The 17,640-nt window shown below is 46.9% G+C and overlaps 1 protein-coding gene across 1 annotated transcript in view; it reads left to right on the top strand.

The window, feature by feature from the left end:
- SCAF1 (SR-related CTD associated factor 1) overlaps nucleotides 1-17,640 on the top strand; it is a 32,349-nt gene that overhangs the window by 433 nt on the left and 14,276 nt on the right. The window contains 8 exon segments of the mRNA XM_048516453.1: nucleotides 629-664; nucleotides 1,167-1,228; nucleotides 3,529-3,592; nucleotides 5,192-5,273; nucleotides 6,899-7,257; nucleotides 10,719-10,876; nucleotides 15,432-15,498; nucleotides 16,658-16,785. Of these exon segments, the coding sequence (XP_048372410.1) occupies nucleotides 629-664; nucleotides 1,167-1,228; nucleotides 3,529-3,592; nucleotides 5,192-5,273; nucleotides 6,899-7,257; nucleotides 10,719-10,876; nucleotides 15,432-15,498; nucleotides 16,658-16,785 (956 nt within the window).

Raw genomic sequence — 17,640 nt, 5'->3', positions numbered from 1 at the left:
GGAGGAGGAGGAGGAGGAGTTTGGATTTATTCCCCTCTTTCTCTCCTGTAAGGAGACTCAAAGTGACTTACAATCTCCTTTCCCTTTCCTCACCAACAACAAACACCCTGTGAGGTGGGTGGGGCAGAGAGAGCTCCGAAGAACTGTGAGTAGCCCAAGGTCACCCAGCTGGCATGTGTTGGAGCACACAAGCTAAGCTGGTCCCCCAGATAAGCCTCCACAGCTCAAGAGGCTGTGCAGGGAATCAAACCTGGTTCTCCAGATTAGAGTACACCTGCTCTTAACCACTACACCACGCTGGCACCAAAGGCAGGCCAAGATACAAAGTGGGAGGCCCAGAACTTAAAAATATTTAGACGGGAGTTCAGTGGGCAGCATCCTATACACACTTCTTTGGGAGTGAGCCATATTCAGGTTTAGGAAATTCCTGGAAAGTGCCCATTCCATTTTAGGACATTCCTGGAGATTTGGGGTGGGTGGAGTTTGGGGAGTGGGGGATGTGATCCCCACGACCCACCGTAATTCCCAAATTCTCTAATTCAGTGCTGGGACTTATTTCCAAATATTACTTATTCAGATATTTGTGCCCCCTCACAAAGAGGCTTGACCACATTGTTCTTTCCTCCAGTTTATCTTCGCAACCTGAAGGTGGATTATGCCGACAGTGAATGACTGGCCCCGAGTCCAAACAGGCTACTCAAAATCCTACCCCCATCTACTCAGTGGGTTTTATGCCCAGGAAAGTGTTCATGGCCTAGCACTGTCAATGCACATATTCTCCATGGTGGCTAAAGTATTGCTTTGAGACAGTCACCCGTCCTTTATCTGTTTAGATAGAGCCAGCATGGTGTAGTGGTTAAGAGCAGGTGGATTCTAATCTGGAGAACCAGGTTTGATACCCCACTCCTCCACCTGAGTGGCAGAGGCTTATCTGGTGAACCAGATATGTTTCCGCACTCCTACATTCCTGCTGGGTGACCTTGGGCTAGTCACAGTTCTCTCCGATCTCTCTCAGCCCCACCTATCTCACAAGGTGTCTGTTGTGGGGAGAGGAAGGGAAAGGAGTTTGTAAACCACCTTGAGTCTCCTTACAGGAGAGAAAGGTGAGGTATAAATCCAATGCTTCTTCATCTAAGTGACTATTGGAGATTTGATTGGCTGCGCAGATATTTACACGTTGCTTCGGCAGTACCTGTCACTGCGCAAGATCTGCACTGTGTTACTGAAGGTAAGCCATGGTAATCATTTTGTGGCTGGCTCCTCCTCCGGCACTCACTTTGTTACTGTACCCACCATGCTCTGCCAGAATTCCACATGCACCCATAGGTTCAAAAACGTTGGGAGCCCTGGGTTGGAGTGTGAGATACAGAGCCGGGAGGCCCAGATTCTGTGAAGGTGAAAAAAAGGGAACACGGAACAGACTGGGCTACTCTCTCAGCCTAACCTACTTCACCAGGTTGTTACAAAAATAAAATGGAGGTGAGGAGAATAATGGCATCTCCTTTGGGGCCTAACTGGGGAGAAAGATGGGGCACAAATTAAGTAGATTCAAAACAGTGCGAGAATTTCTGAGGTTCGACAATGGAGAATTCTGGAGACGGCTTGCGCAGTGTTTGAAGTCCTTTGGGTCGCTCCTTGGAAACCTGAAGTTGGTAGCTTTAGCTGGGATTTATAGGGGTTAAGTATGAACATAGGAGGACGGTATCTGTTCTCACATGAGCATGTGCCAGTTCTCAGCAATGCTGGAAAACAAAGGCTGCATCCCGCTTAGGTTTGTCGGTCCTGGCTGGCTACTGGCAGGGGATAGAAGGAGGAGGAGGAGGAGGAGGAGTTTGGATTTATATCCCACCTTTCTCTCCAGTAAGGACACTCAAGGTGGTTTACCAGCTCCTTTCCCTTTCCCCTCCCCACAACAGACACCTTGTGAGGTAGGTGGGGCTGAGAGAGTGCTCCGAAGAACTGTGACTAGCCCAAGGTCACCCAGCAGGAATGAGGAGGAGTGCGAAAACACATCCGGTTCACCGGATAAAGCCTCAGCCACTCAGGCGGAGGGGTGGGGAATCAAACCCGGTTCTCCAGATTAGAATCAACCTGCTCTTCACCACTACACCACGCTGGCCAGATCCTGGGTGGGAAACCCCTGGAGATTTGGAAATGGAGCCTGGGGGAAACCGGGACCTCAGTGGAGTGCTATACCACAGAACCCTCCCTCAGAACCATCCCTTTTCTCCAGAACGGTCATCTGGAGATGAGCTGTAAGTTTGGGGGACTCCCCATATTCCACAAGGAGGCTGTTTATCCTATTCCAGTGAAGTGTTGTTGCCACAGATGTTCATAGTATGCGTGCAGGCTCTGGTTGGAAATGACAACAGTTGGCTTGAGAAAGCTATTGTGGATTCCTTTCTCGAGGATGGCCTAAGAACCACTGCTAACAGATGTGGAATATGACAGGGAAAAGGAGAGGAGAAGAACAGTTTGGATTTATACTCTGCTTTTCTCTCCTGTATGGAGACTCAAGGTGGCTGACAAGCTCTTTTCCCTTCCTCTCCCCTCAACAGACACCTTGGGAGATAGGTGGGGCTGAGAGAGTTCAGAGAGAACTGTGACAAGCCCAAGGTCACCCAGCAGGAATGTAGGAGGGTGTAAACATGGAGGAGTGGGGAATCAAATCCAGTCCTCCAGATAGGAGTCCAGCTGCTCTTACTACACCACGCTAGCTTCACCAGTCTTTGAAAAGCAGCCTTTTAAGAACATAAGAACTAGCCTGCTGGATCAGACCAGAGTCCATCTAGTCCAGCATTCTGCTACTCGCAGTGGCCCACCAGGTGCCTTTGGGAGCTCACATGCAGGATGTGAAAGCTGCTGCTCCTGAGCACCTGGTCTGCTAAGGCATTTGCAATCTGAGATCAAGGAGGATCAAGATTGGTAGCCATAGATCGACTTCTCCTCCATCAATCTGTCCAAGCCCTTTTTAAAGCTATCCAGGTTAGTGGCCATCACCACCTCCTGTGGCAGCATATTCCAAACACCAATCACACGTTGCGTGAAGAAGTGTTTCCTTTTATTAGTCCTAATTCTTCCCCCCAGCATTTTCAGTGTATGCCCCCTGGTTCTAGTATTGTGAGAAAGAGAGAAAAATGTCTCTCTGTCAACATTTTCTACCCCATGCATAATTTTATAGACTTCAGTCATATCCCCCCTCAGACGTCTCCTCTCCAAACTAAAGTCCCAAACGCTGCAGCCTCTCCTCATAAGGAAGGTGCTCCAATCCTTCAATCATCCTCGTTGCCCTTCTCTGCACTTTTTCTATCTCTTCGATATCCTTTTTGAGATGTGGCGACCAGAACTGAACACAATACTCCAAGTGCGGTCGCACCACGGCTTTATATAAGGGCATGACAATCCTTGCAGTTTTATTATCAACTCCTTTCCTAATTATCCCCAGCATAGAGTTTGCCTTTTTCACAGCTGCCCTTAAGACTTTTCCCTTAAGACTCATTGCAAGATTTCCTTATCTATTTGGGACAGGACGTCTTTCAAGCAGTAAAAATGTCTGCAAAGTGTCTCTACCCCTCCCCCTCCAATTCTTCTGGTAAGATTAAAAATACATTTGCGATGATGTCTGTATTATGAATTACTCCAGCTGGAGGCGGGATAAAAATGCAGACACCCATGGTGGTGACGCCATCAAAGAGTGACAGTTTCCTCTGATGACGACTGCATGGTGAGCTGCCCTTTTCTTGGGTCTCTATGGAGACGATATTGCCGCTGGGGAGGCGCTGGATCATGCAATTTGCTCCGTTCTGAAAGGAGACCCCCTTGCTTGCACATAGAAAAACTGCATTTCCCATAAAGCTCAAGGGAAGAACCCGCTGCAAGGCACTATGGGATAGGGCAAGGGCTTTCAGGGAGTTGAATGGAGCAAACTTTTTTTCCTTGGTCCTGGAATGCCGTATTTAGAGGCATACATTGCATTATGCTCATTGTCAGCACACTGTCCAAAGCCACAGTACACTTGTATCTTCCATAGGCAGGGCAGGGCAGGAAAGAAAGTTATTTAAAATGCCATGTTTGCCTGTAGATCAAAAATAAATGAGTATCACAGCGCTTACAAAACTACTACATTTTATTCCAACATAAATGTGCATGGACTGGGACCTATGATGAGCAGGATTAGTGCTTTCAGCCACCCTTTAACCCTGCTTTGAAGGAGCTATGGTCCAAGTGCATACTTCTCTTCTTCTTGCATTGCATCTCCACAACAATTCTGGAATGTTTTCATTTCACTTGATATATCAGTGATAGCGAACCTTTTCAAGACTGAGTGCCCAACCTGCAACTCAAAACCCACTTTTTTATCGTGAAGTGCCAACACAGCAATTTAACCTGAATACTGAGGTTTTAGTTTAGAAAAAACAGTTGGCTCTGAGGCATGCGTTACTCAAGAGTAAGCTTGGTGGTAGTTGGTGGCTTTGCTTTGAAGCAACTGTGCAACTCTTCCAACGGGTGAATCACGACCCTAGGAGGGTTTACTCAGAAGCAAGCCCCATTGCCAGCTTACTCCCGGGTAAAGGATCGCGCTTTAGTTCTTCGCATGAAAATCAGTGGGGTTTAACAGCTCTTGACAGGGTTACCTACACTGCTTCCCCAAAACTAGGTCTTAGGTTTAATGCTAATAATCGAGCCCAGCGGCCCAGGCCAGCCTAGATGGGGGGGGGGGGCACTCTGCGCGTGCCCACAGAGAGGGCTCTGAGTGCCACCTCTGGCACCCGTGCCATAGGTTCACCACCACTGTGATATATGGATGGAATGGAATGGAAATTTTATTGATATACCGCCCTCCCCCGAAAGGCTCAGGGCGGTGTACAACAGCATAACAACAACCATCAGCATAATAATAACAATAATCGTAATATCAACAACAACATCAATAAACATAATACCTCTATTAGAATATCACTAATCATGACATGATCAACATAATAACATTTCATAACATAACTGCAAGTAACACCGTAACAGCATAATACCATAATAACAGATGAAACATCATAAACATAATAATATAACATCAAACTACAAAAGTAACAGATATGACATCATGACTAATATCAGATGTAACTTCATGACTATCCCCCTGTGTTATCCCCAAGTGGCTTACATAATTCCCCTCTCCATTTTTTTCTCACAGCAATCAGGTTACTGTTGAAAGCTTTCATGGCCAGAGTTAATCAGCTGTTTTGGGGTTTTGTGGGCTGCGTGGCTGCGGGCTGGTAAATTACCACAGCCACACAGCCCAGCAAACCTATAACATCCATGTTAGGTAGGTTAGGATGACAGTATGCGATGAGTTTCAAGTCACAAAGCAAGCTGCCATGGCAGAGTGGGGATTTAAACCTGGATCGCCTTCATTCTAGTCTATCTAACCACTACATCCGGGCTTGGTCAGTTAGGGTGAGAGAGTAGAATTGAGAAATAACTGGAGACTTTTGGGGGTGGAGCCTGAGGAAGGTGAGGTTTATGGAGAGGAAGTGGGATGTAATGCCATAGGGTCGACCTTCCAATCTGCCCATTTTTTTCTCCAGATAAACTGATCTCTATTGCCTAGAGATCAGTTGTAATCCCAGGAGACCTCCAGCCACCACCTATGGTGGCAATACTATGAGAGAGTAGATCAAGGTCACCCATTTGGCTTGGGATTTAACCCACTTTCATTTATTGGTTGTATGCATAATGCAGCACTCTAATCACTATGGAGCTGGTCCCTCATTGGCTGTTTGGAACTATGGTCACAGATAGATAGATAGACAGACAGACAGACAGACAGACAGATAGAGACACAGAGACATGTATATACACATACATACATACATATACATACACACATCCTCTTTCTGTGTGATAGTTGCAGATTTTCTTTTGAAATAATGCAGAATAATTATTAATTTTTAAATATATTCTATTTATTATTTTATGTATTTTATGCTCTTATTATTAAAGCTGTTGTTATATTCATATTTGTCTTTTTCTGTTATTATTATGCCAATAAAGGCTTACTGAACTGAACTATACACACACGTAAGTGTATATACATGTGTGTGTGTGTGTATGTGTGTGTGTGTTTATATATGTATGTATATACCCTGTTTCTCCGAAAATAAGACAGTGTCTTATATTAATTTTTGCTCCCAAAGATGCACTATGTCTTATTTTCAAGGGATGTCTTATTTTTCTGCTCCACAGCTGCATGCTCTGGTCGACGGGCATGCTTTCAAAGAAAAACTTTGCTACATCTTACTTTCGGTTGATGCTTTATATTTAGCACCTCAGCAAAACGTCTTATTTTCAGGGGATGTCTTATTTTCGGGGAAACAGGGTATATGCAGCCAACTTATGGGGACCCCATAGAGGTTTCAAGGTAAGAGATGTTCAGAGGTGATTTGCTATTGCCTGCCTCTGCATAGCACTCAATTTCCTTGGTGGTCTCCCATCCAGTTACTGTCCTGGGCCGATGTATATTGTGTGTGGGTAAGACGGAATGCTTGCAAAACCCTGCAACAAATAGGAAATTCTGCTGCTAATCCTAGACAAGAAGAAATCCAGCTGGCGAAGCCTTTTCACCTTGAGAGTTTCCCTTCGTAGAAGGCAAAGATGTGAACCCTGATTGGGGGGGTGGGGTGGGAGAGACCCTATTTTGCACTTTTACTTGTGACAAAAGGCGTGCTTATTTTAAACCACCACCTCTAAACAAGTCGCGTCGCCACTTTGAGCCCCCACAAATTTCCGCGCATGCCCACCCCCTCTCCCCCGCGCATGGATGACCCTAAACGACTGTCATACGGCAACCGGAAATCGGCTTCGAGAACCAGCAACACCACAGTCCTTTGGTCTCGCACAGCACTGCGGGAACGGCCGTCCCCTACCAGCCACCCTCGGCACGACACCGTCGCGACTACATCTCCCATCACACCGCGGACGCCGTTGGCTTGACGCACGTTCGACGCGTTGCGGGAGTTGTAGTCCGCGTTGCTCCTCTGCGCACGGCAGGCGTCGGCCTCCGGACTACATCTCCCAGAACGCCGAGCGGCTCCGTGGCCCCGTCTTTCTCGACCGCCCTACCCGCGGCAGGGCCGAGCCGAGTAAAATGGCTGCCGCAGAGGCCGGGCCCTGGCAGTGTCGGCGGCAGTGGCCGAGCCTCCTCTTCTTTTTTTGCTGAAAGGAGGCGGGTGGAAGGGCCTTGCTTTGCGGTGCGACCGGGTACTTATTGCAACCTCTTCGGGAAAAGCTGAAGGAGCTGCTGTTGGGGCTGGGAGTGGAGGGGGTGTTAACATTGGGGGGAGGGGGGGTGTCGATATTAGGTGTGCGCAATGCAGGGGTGAAGGCTGGAAAACAACAGAGGGGGCAGCATTGGGGGGGCTTTAGGGAAAGGGGTGAGCCTCATGTGGGGAGTGATGGGGAGGGAGGGGGTTGGAGTTGGGGGGTTGGGGTCAATTTGGAGTCGAGGAGACCCCTTTAGTCATGGGGGGGGGGGGCTTTGGAGCAGCTGCATTTGAAGGTTAGGAAGGATTTATTTTATGGAGGAAGAGAAACCACAGCGCACAGAGTGTACTGTTGTGTTGTCTTGGACGGGAGAGTATTGTCTTGTGTATCGAATGTATTGTCTTGGAAGGGAGAGGACAGTCTGGAAGGGTCCGTTTGTGTCTTAAGGGACCTGCCCTTATGAGAAATCACAAACTTTGGGGGGTGGGTGGCAGTCTTTTGCATCTTTCTCGTCTATGCCTTCTGCTGGGGGTGGGCACATCTTGATGTGGCTTGGGGATGTAGCATGGGGCTTTTCGTCTATGCCAGCTGGTAGGGGTGGGCACATTTTTTGATGTGGCTTGGGGATTCCTTATGGGGCTTTTGGTCTTTGCCAGCTGGTAGGGGTGGGCACATTTTTGCTGTGGCTTGGGGATGCAGCATGAAGCTCTTGGTCTATGCCAGCTGGTGGGGGTGGGCACATTTTGGTGCGGCTTGGGGATGCAGCATAGGGCTTTTGTTGGCCTTGGCTGGATGACTGGGCCCCTTTCTCTGTGTGTGCTTCAGGTTAGAAGGTGATTGTTGAGAGATCAGGGTAGTTTTGAGTTAGTGGCCTGTGAATCTATAACGGAGGAAGCTCACTTTAACGGTTTAGTGCCCGTATTGTTGAAGGAAATGTGTTTTCAGTGGAACTCGTGTATGTCAAAAGCGGTGTGGATGCTGAGATTCAGATTATGGAGAAGAACAGCTTTGGCTGAATGCTATTGTGGTGAGAGCAGGAAAGATGATCAGAAGTAGGAAGTGCACACCCTGACCTGGATAGCCTCAACCTAGCCTGATCTCATCAGATCTCAGAGGGTAAACAGGGTTTGCCTGGCTAGTGTTTGGATGGGCAACCTCTAAGAAATACTAAGGTTGTGATCTTAAGGCAGGTAATGACAAACCACCTCTGGACCTTTCTTGAAAACCCTTCGGGGTCATCACAAGACAGTTGTGAGTTAACAGCACACACACGAACCCCAAAAGGAAGTGCACGACGAAGTGGTAGTTAGCAGTGCTAACCGGCTGTGGGATTTTGGGGGATTGGGTTTGCCAAGCTGATCGGGTGACTTTTGCCAAGGGAGGTGACTGTTCAATATGAGAAACTGATGAAGTGAGGCCTTTGTTAGTGTTGTGTGTGTAAATGCAGTCCTGAGTGGGATGACAGTGGTTTGTAAAGGAAAAGTTAGATAAAGAGCTGTTACGGAAAGCTTAGATGTGGACTGCCCTTGGGGCAGAGGAGTTGGGCAGATGGTCTAGTGGGTGGCTTTGAATCCTTGTGCTTTTTACAGAGTATATCAATCTTGAGGTTCTGCTAATGTGTAGTGTCTAACAAGCATTGGTATAAAGCAAACAAATGATGTAATAAATGGGGAACTTTGGAAGACTAGGCGAGCTTTTGAGCCTCATTGGGCCTTATCTCCTCAAAGGTTAGGAAACTTTGTGTTGAACGTCTTAATCTTTGCAACGTATCCCTAGTGGGATTTTGCCAGTCTCTCAAAGAATCGATTGTTCACATTGTCATTTCCAGTGCTAAATAATCCACCCCTTGGAGACCTTCAGCCTCTCATTTGTGTTCATTCCAGTCACTTCCCAGATGTGCTCGTTGCTTTTCATTCTCACACGTTCTGTTGGGCTGGCTTCAAGTGGAGAAAAGTCACACCTGTTGGGAAGGTTAGAAAGATTCCAGATTCTGGGTAAAGGCTCACAACAGGGAGCATCAAAAGGGCTGAGGGGAAGAGAGTTCATGTGCTGTAGTTTTCGATGATGAAAACCTGATTTAGCGGGTCTGGATACCAGGGCTGTGCAGGAGGGAATTACAAGTGGAAGAGGGAATCCAAATAAGCCTTGTAGCAGGCTTCAGCTTTTGAAATTTAACCAGTATAGGTGTGGAGACACTTTCTTATTTAATGTTTTTCTGCCAAGAGAGGGACTGTGAGCCATCTGTGGCGCTTATCTTTGAAATGCCTCTCTTGGAAGGGCACTGGCTCTAGGCACTTGTGGTATTCACAAAGAAAAGGGGTGTGTGTTTTTTAAAGTCTTATGTGGTGGGTTTTCCAGGCTGTGTGGCCATGGTCTGGTAGATCTTATTCCTAACGTTTCACCTGCATCGGTGGCTGGCATCTTCAGAGGTATGTCATCTGTGTCTAGTGAGAAGGGAATGTTTAGTGGGGTATATATTGTCCATGTCTCAGGGTGGGGACCCAGTCAGTAAGTGTTTGGGCGGAACTTGCTATGCAAAGGTGTGCATACCGGTATTCTTTTTGTTATTACCTATTTTAAAAGAATGAGTCCTGCTATACAAAACAGCATCTGGAGTGAAATCCTGATTCCTCCCCTTTCTGTCTCTGACTTGCAAAGGGGCTGGAACATCTCTCTTCGCAAAGGGAACAGGGATGATTGTGTGAGTCTGGGGTAAAAAACCTTTCCCCTTAGTCTGCCGTAACTGTCTGATTGGAATATACAGGCTTCCAACAAGGCAAGTGTTTAATATTCCATCCTGGCACTTTCTCTTGTGCACATTTGGGTAATAATTAGCAATGCCTAATTGTTACACTGAAATATCTCTTCAAGAGAGTCAGATGTTAGCTGTTCATTCTCTCCTCCCACCCTCCCGCCGCCCCCCGTAGGATGATACAAACTTCAGTTCTGTATTAGATCAAGGAAAGGGGAAGGTGTTCTCCTGAGAAGGGACTAGAGTCTGGTGAATAGAAATTCAGGCCGGGGGCCAGGTCTGTCGGTGGTGTGTGAGGTATCTGTGCATATTTCAAGCTTGGAAGAGCAGGTGGATTCTAATCTGGGGAACTGAGTTTGATTCCCCACTCCTCTGCCTGAGTGGCAGAGGTTTATCTGGTGAACCAGATGTGTTTCCGCACTCCTACAGTCCTGCTGGGTGACCTTGGGCTAGGTACAGTTCTCTCAGAACTCTCTCAGCCCCGCCTACCTCACAAGGTGTCTGTGTGGGGAGAGGAAGGGAAAGGAGTTTGTAAGCCACCATGAGTCTCCTTACAGGTGAGAAAGGTGAGGTATAAATCTAAACTCTTCTTCTTGGATGCCGGGATTCTTGATATCTGTCAAGTGGGATGCATTGCACAAGAAGTTATGCTGAAGTGATCCAGGGGTCAAATCACTGATTACTGTCTCCGTTCCTCATCATCCAGGATTTGCAGTTCTTGCAGACATGGAAGAGGAAGAGAATCGACACCCTCCAGTAAGGGAGGATCCCGCACGAGGTGGGGAGAAGCCAGCCGCCGAACCGTCTCTTGATGCAGATTGGGACCAGTCGGGGGCCTTCTGTGCTGGCCAAGTTATCATTTTGGTAATGGCTGCCTCTGTTTCTCAAGGGTGGAGGGAGGGTGAGATGATTGTGAACGTTTGTTTTCTCGTTGTGGTTGGCGAATGCAATCCCTGTTGGGAAGCTGTCTTGTGCGGTTGAGATTGTGGGGAATGGGGTTGGCAGCGCTCGGAGCATTAGTTTGATTTGTCCTCTTTGGAAATGCAAACGAGCGTCTAAAAGTAGGTTGTTTATTTACCTGTGTAAAACAACCAGCCGATAATTTTGGAGATCTCTTCCCGCCTTCTTTTTCTCTGTTTCTTTCTGCTCGCTTCAATCGATAACAAGTTGCTCGCTTTTTGTAAACTTTTGTCTTGCTCTCTGTTGGGACACAGGATAACACGAAAGGTACTGTCTTTACGACGGTTCTTTCAAGAATCTGGGGGACGCTGGTATAACTCTACGTGGCACCTTGCCAGTGGATCCAGATTGAATGATGAAATTCCATTCCCTCCCTCCCTCCCAACACAGTACAAGGGGGTGGGCGCCCTGTCCCATTTTCTGAGTGCAACTGAACCAGTGGTGACGATCTTCAATTCTTTGCTCAGAATCTCAACTCTGCACCTTTATTACATTACACGCTCACACACCCTACACACAGGTTGCATTTATGATCCAAGTAGTACAGTGGATGACCAAAATATCTGTCTTGTGTATATTTATCTATCTGTCTGTCTGTATTTATCTATGCCTAATATCTGATACATGTCCCTGACCCGAGAGACATTTGGCTGGCTTCGACATGGCTCTGGCCTGGAAGAACAAACTACCAGCTGAGGTTAGAGCCCTGCAGGAACTATCTTAGGGCTTGCAAAACCTGATTGTTCCACCAGGCCTTTCCCAACTAGTCAGCTGGTACTACCCTTTTCCCCCAAATATAAGACATCCTCTGAAAATAAGACGTAGTAGAGGTTTTGCTGAAGTGCGAAATATAAGGCATCCCCCGAAAGTAAGACGTAGCAAAGTTTTTGTTTGGAAGCATCCCCGACGAACAGAACACAGAAAAATAAGACATCCCCTGAAAATAAGACATAGCACATCTTTGGGAGCAAAAATTAATATAAGACACTGTCTTATTTTCGGGGAAACACGGTAACAGCTCCTCTTGGCCTCCGAAGGGTGGGGAGAAGAGTGGGAATGAGAAGGTCTGATTCTTAAAATGCCATCTATTTTTATACACGATTTATTAATCTATTGTTTTAATATATCGTAGACGTTTTGTCATTTTTAATGGTAATGTTGTTTTTAAATATTTTATGGTGTCTAATTGTCGTAACCCGCCCCGAGCCGTTCCAGATAGGGCGGGATAAAAAAATGTGAAATAGTAAATAAATGTCTCCAATTTCAGGAAGAATCTTGGGCTGTCTTGTGGCGTAGACATTAAGAAGTATTTTTTTCCCCCTGGCATATCCTTTCTAATGCTCTGGTGAAGTGGGCTGTGGTCTCTGGAAGCGTCTGCTAGAATAAAAGCTTATTCTGCTAGAATGAAAGCTTTTATGATTCCGCACAAGGCTCCTGTTTGTTTCTGCTGTGACAGATGAACACGGCTCCTCCTCTGGAATTATTCACTTTTCTGGGGAACTATAAAATAATAGCTTATTAAAAATGCCAAGCTAAGTATACGTTAAGCAGTTTTATGACAAGCAACATCCCGTTTTATAGTCTATATTGTGCTCACGTAAAATTGCAAGGAATTTAAAACACACACACACACCCAGAACCCAGCTAGAGAACTGAAGAATGCAGAAGTAACAGTTTAGCGAAATGTAGGACTGGCCAGGTAATCTGCATGTACTTTAATTATGGATCGGCTTGTCAGTCATCTCCCTCCCACCCCACCCAGTGGGCAAACAAATGCTTGACTCTTTTGAATGCTAGACTTCTAAGGAGTGAAGAAATCTTACAGATGTTAAGAGCCTCTCATCGAGTTAAGCAAGGGGTTCAAGCTGAGAGCCTTATTATAACGAAACTGAATTGCATAATTGTGATCTCACCGCTAATTGGACTCCAGTGGAAATCATTTTCCGGGAACCTACACGACCCTGCATAAGAGTGCATAAATCAGAAAAGAGGCAACCTTGCAACAGTAATACGAAAAGGCCCCGGAAAAAGCTTTGTCTTGACTTTGGCTTTGCTGAGTATCAAAAGGACTTGACGGGTCCTCTTCTGTGTGTTTGATAGATAGATGTAGGCTTCTCTTTTATATCAGCAATTAATTCATTGCACTGTCTCTGTGCATGCTGGGATTTTTTTCTGACTTCCTTTTCGTTGTAGCTCTTTGAGTTCCCCAGTAAGACATTCTGAAGTATATGGGGGGTCCAATTCTGGAGCAGCATCCAATGGGACATGGGAAGATCCTCAGGGCACTTTTCATCTTTGGGTTTTTTGCATCTTCGGTCTGTTCATCTTCAGGCTCTCTGCTTCATTTTGTCAAAAGCAAATTCTCACCCCTTATTTCTACGTTCCTATTACAGTGCACGCTTTTAAAAAAACTTATTTTTAAGTAAACTTTTTAAAAATTTTCAGGCGATTCTAGATTGGTATTCATTAAAGCACCGTTTCCTATTTTACTCCCTGTTCCCTCCCCCTCGGTATGTGGCAATTGTGTTGTTTGTGGGGTTTTTTGTTTACTCAAGTTGTGTGGATTTCCAATCCATGGAATGGTGTTTTCAGCATTCAGAAGTGAATCTGCCACAATTTCCAACTCACACCCCCACCCCTTTATAAAACATTACCATTTAATCTTACACTCTTTAAAGCAGCGGTACAGGAAAAGCTGTTATGGGTTGGAAGGGTTAAGTGTTTCTGACTTTAGCCAAATTGGCCAACAGTGGCAAAAAAAATCCCTTTCTGTTGCCCAAATTTGACACATGCTGCTTGATCCAGTGGACTTTAGGAAGTTAAAGTCTGCCCTGCTGCTTCCAGTGGGGCTTATTCCCAGGTAAATACTTCAACCTGGGGAGAACTCCCACTAAATGTAGCCATAGGACCTGCTTTCAGATAAGCACAAGATTGCGGCGTCACGCTGAAATATGTCCCCTTGCTTGGGAGTGACATTTGCTTCCAAGTCAGCACACATCAGAGTTGTAAGATCGGGAAAGCTGCTTCCAGAAAGCATACAGTCAGCCTTTCCTCCTGAGAGAGAGAACAAACGTTCATAAAACTGGTTGGCTTCAGGGCGTGCAAAAGGAAAAAAACAACAACCAGAAAACCAGAAGGGTAAATAAGTAGTACAAAGTCAGCAGAGAGGATTGCACAGATATACAATGGGAGGATTTCAGTGAGGCACGCCATTCTCTCTGTCTCTCTCATGCGATTGGCGGTAGTAAAAGCCAGGGACTTCAGGTCTAAAAATACCAAAAGTTCTCTGGGTGCGTGCATCAGCCTCATAGAGCAGACTCTATCTTGACCGTGAGCCCTGCGTCCCTGCCAAACACAGTGCGATTTGAGAGTCGCAGTTGAATGCAGGGAGCTTTAAGGAACCCTTTATCTTTGGGAGTGGTTCCTCTGGATGGCCTGCTGTCGTTACCATCAGTCTTGTCTTTTGAATGACAAACATGAAATTAGTGTGCTTGTTAGTTATGGATCTTCATTGATAAGCTATAAGGAGTATTAGTAGGAGTATTGACAGGATTTTCAGATAGCTGTCCCGTCGCTCCCCTGAAGAGGAGCTGAGTCATAGAATCATAGAGTTGGACGAGACCCCAAGGGCCATCAAGTCCCACCCCCTGCAACGCAGGAACACACAAACAAAGCACTCTTGATAGATGTCCATCTAGCCCAGGGGTAGGGAACCTTTAACACTCAAAGAGCCATTTGGACCCGTTTTCCATGGGGAAAGAAAACACTTGGAGACGCAAATAATATTTGACATTTAAAATAAAGATAATACTGTGTATATTGGGTTTTTTTACCTTTTACTCCGCTCATTCTGAGAAGCGCATGGATGCGTCCACCCTGCTGCCTGTAGGGCAGGCAAGGATGGGGCCAGCGGCTCGGCTCGTGGAGCCACAGTGCAAGGGCAGAAGAGCCGCATGTGGCTCTCGAGCCGCAGGTTCCCTACCCCTGATCTAGCCTCTCTTTAAAAACCTCCAGAGAAGGAGACTCCACCACACTCCGAGGTAGTGCATTCCACTGTCAAACAGCCCTTACTGTCAGGAGGTTTTTCCTGGTGTTTAGGTGGAATCGCTTTTCCTTCACCTTGGACCCATCACTCCTGGTCCTGGTCTCTGGAGCAGCAGAAAACAAGCTTGCTCACTCCCCAACATGACATCCCTTTAGATATCTCAATGTGGCTATCTCGAAACAAACCCCCCAAATGTTCGTGGGATTGCTTCATGAGATGCTTTTTCACTTTTGTTGGCATTGGACTTGTCCCACTCGTTCTGCCTGGGCAGATGAATTCAAAGAGCGTCATTGGGCCAATCGGGGTGGAACGTAGCCAACCGCTTGGGAGTGGGCTCCTGGCTGTTGCCGTCCTTCATCTTCCTTGTCACTCGCGCTGACTCCGTTCCGTGTTCCTTTTTTTTCACCTTCACAGAAAGCTTTGCAGCAAGCCATGGGCAGCGGCTTGGCACCTGAACGGCAGGACCCAGCCAGTGAGAAAGGTATCTCAAAACTGCGGGGCTCGCTGTAGAACTTGAGAAACGATGGGGGAACAGGACTGAGAAGGCGGCTAAATTTTCATTAATGGAAGCCTTATAACAGTGGTGGCGAACCTACGGCACGGGTGCCAGAGGTGGCACTCAGAGCCCTTTCTGTGGGCACGCGTGCACAGAGTTCGTCATGTGGGGGTGGTGGAAAATCACCCCCCCCCCCCACGCACATCTAGGCTGGCCTGGGCACGATCCTTTACCTGGCAGTAAGCTCAGTTGCTGGAAATGGGGCTTGCTTCTGAGTAAACCCTCCTAGGGTCTCGATTCACCCATTCAAAGCGTTGCACGGTTGCTTCACCAAGCTTGCTCCCGAGTAACTTGTGCCTCAGAGCCAACCATTTTTTCTAAACTAAAACCTCCGTATTCAGGTTAAATTGGCATGTTGGCACTTGGCAATAAATAAGTGGGTTTTGGGTTGCAATTTGGGCACTTGGTCTCGAAAAGGTTCGCCATCGCTGCCTTATAATAATTCTGTTTGGCAACAGGGCCGTCTGTTGCCTGGGAAGAGGTGGGAAATGTCCCTTTAATAGAAGAAGAGAAGTGTTTGGATTTACACCCCCCCCTTTCTCTCCTGTGAGGAGACTCAAAGGGGCTTAACAGTCTCCTTTCCCTTCCCCCCCTCCCACAACAAACACCCTGTGAGGTAGGTGGGGCTGAGAGAGCTCCGAAGAGCTGTGACTCGCCCAAGGTCACCCAGCTGGTGTGTGTTGGAGTGCACAAGCTACTCTAGTCCTCCAGATAAGCCTCCATATCTCAAGCGGTAGAGCGGGAAATCAAACCCAGTTCTCCAGATTAGAATGGACCTGCTCTTCCCCACTACGCCACTTCTGCTCCTAGAGATTTAATAAAGACTGTGCCCTGACCTAGATAGCTCAGGCTAGCCCAGTCTCATCAGATCCTGGAAGCTGAGCAAGGTCGGCTTTTTATGCTACTTAGATGGGAGACCATGAGGAAAGTTCATGTGTGCTACGCAGAGGAACGCAATGGCAAACCGCTTCTGTTCAACTCTTCCTTTGAAAGCCTTTGGTATTGCAATAAATCTGTTTGATGTGCACACACCTGCATTTGTATCTATCCAATATCCAATCTGAGACCCCGTTCTCCTTTTCAGATGCTGAGTGCAAGCAAACAAACCGAAGGAAATGGTGCCGGAGCTCCAGATCTGAAGGACTTGGAGGAAGTTGGCTGGGAACAGGGGATCCTGCGTTGGTCTGTGATAGGAACCCCCCGATGGGTGAGGTATGTCTGGAAGGGCACGCACGCACGTTTGGCTTGTGTTAATGAGCTCACAGTTCTTGACGAGCAGCAGTTAGGAGGATGCCGCCGATTCTTAGCGCTCTGTGGTCTTCCAAACAAGATCTGGTGAATTCAGCATTGAAGGAGGAGGCCTGATAGTTAGGCCTGAGTGAAGCAAAGACTAATCAAAATGTAGCTGTTGCCTTATATTTTAGCTAAAGCCACTGAACTTAGAGGCTGATTACGCAGGGAACGCTTACCTCAGGACCCTTCTCTACGCATTGTGCTTTCATAGGGCTCTCCTCGTGTTTCTCTGTTTACACACAAGGAGGCAGCCCGGTGCTTCCCCTCAGCTGCTAGCTTAAGTCTCGACTGGCCTCTCCGCTGCTTTTCTTAACTCCGCCCATGAACAACCTTAAAGGCACAGGTCTCACTGATAGTTACATATCGAAGAATGTGCGCTTATATCACAGACTTTTTTTCCATTTCTCTCCAAGGTTATTTTTTAACCAGGTCCCACTGATCCTAGCTCATGGAGGGAATATGAAAAACAAAACAGATCATTTCCCAGTGTGTGTGCTGCTAAGGAAGTAACTTCCTCTTGACTCCAAGGAAACTAATCTTTGCCAAGTATTAGCATCCATTTAATGTAGTATCACTCCTGCCTACTTATAGTTGGTTGTATCTGCCTATAAAAAGCCTTGGCATCCCTGATGATTCTGAGAAAACTGTCCCTTACCCCTGCTGTGAATTTTTTATTAACTATTCTCTCTGTGCACCTTTATGGTTCAAATTCCCGGTTGGAGAACCCCTAACTTCTAGTGGGCTGGAATTCCCCATCAGTATTCACCCATAGGT

The sequence above is a fragment of the Sphaerodactylus townsendi genome, linkage group LG15 (genome assembly GCF_021028975.2).
Source record: "Sphaerodactylus townsendi isolate TG3544 linkage group LG15, MPM_Stown_v2.3, whole genome shotgun sequence".
Classification (NCBI taxonomy): Eukaryota; Metazoa; Chordata; class Lepidosauria; order Squamata; family Sphaerodactylidae; genus Sphaerodactylus; species Sphaerodactylus townsendi.
Note: the sequence above shows the minus strand (reverse complement) of the source record. Positions and strands in the feature narration are given on the sequence as shown.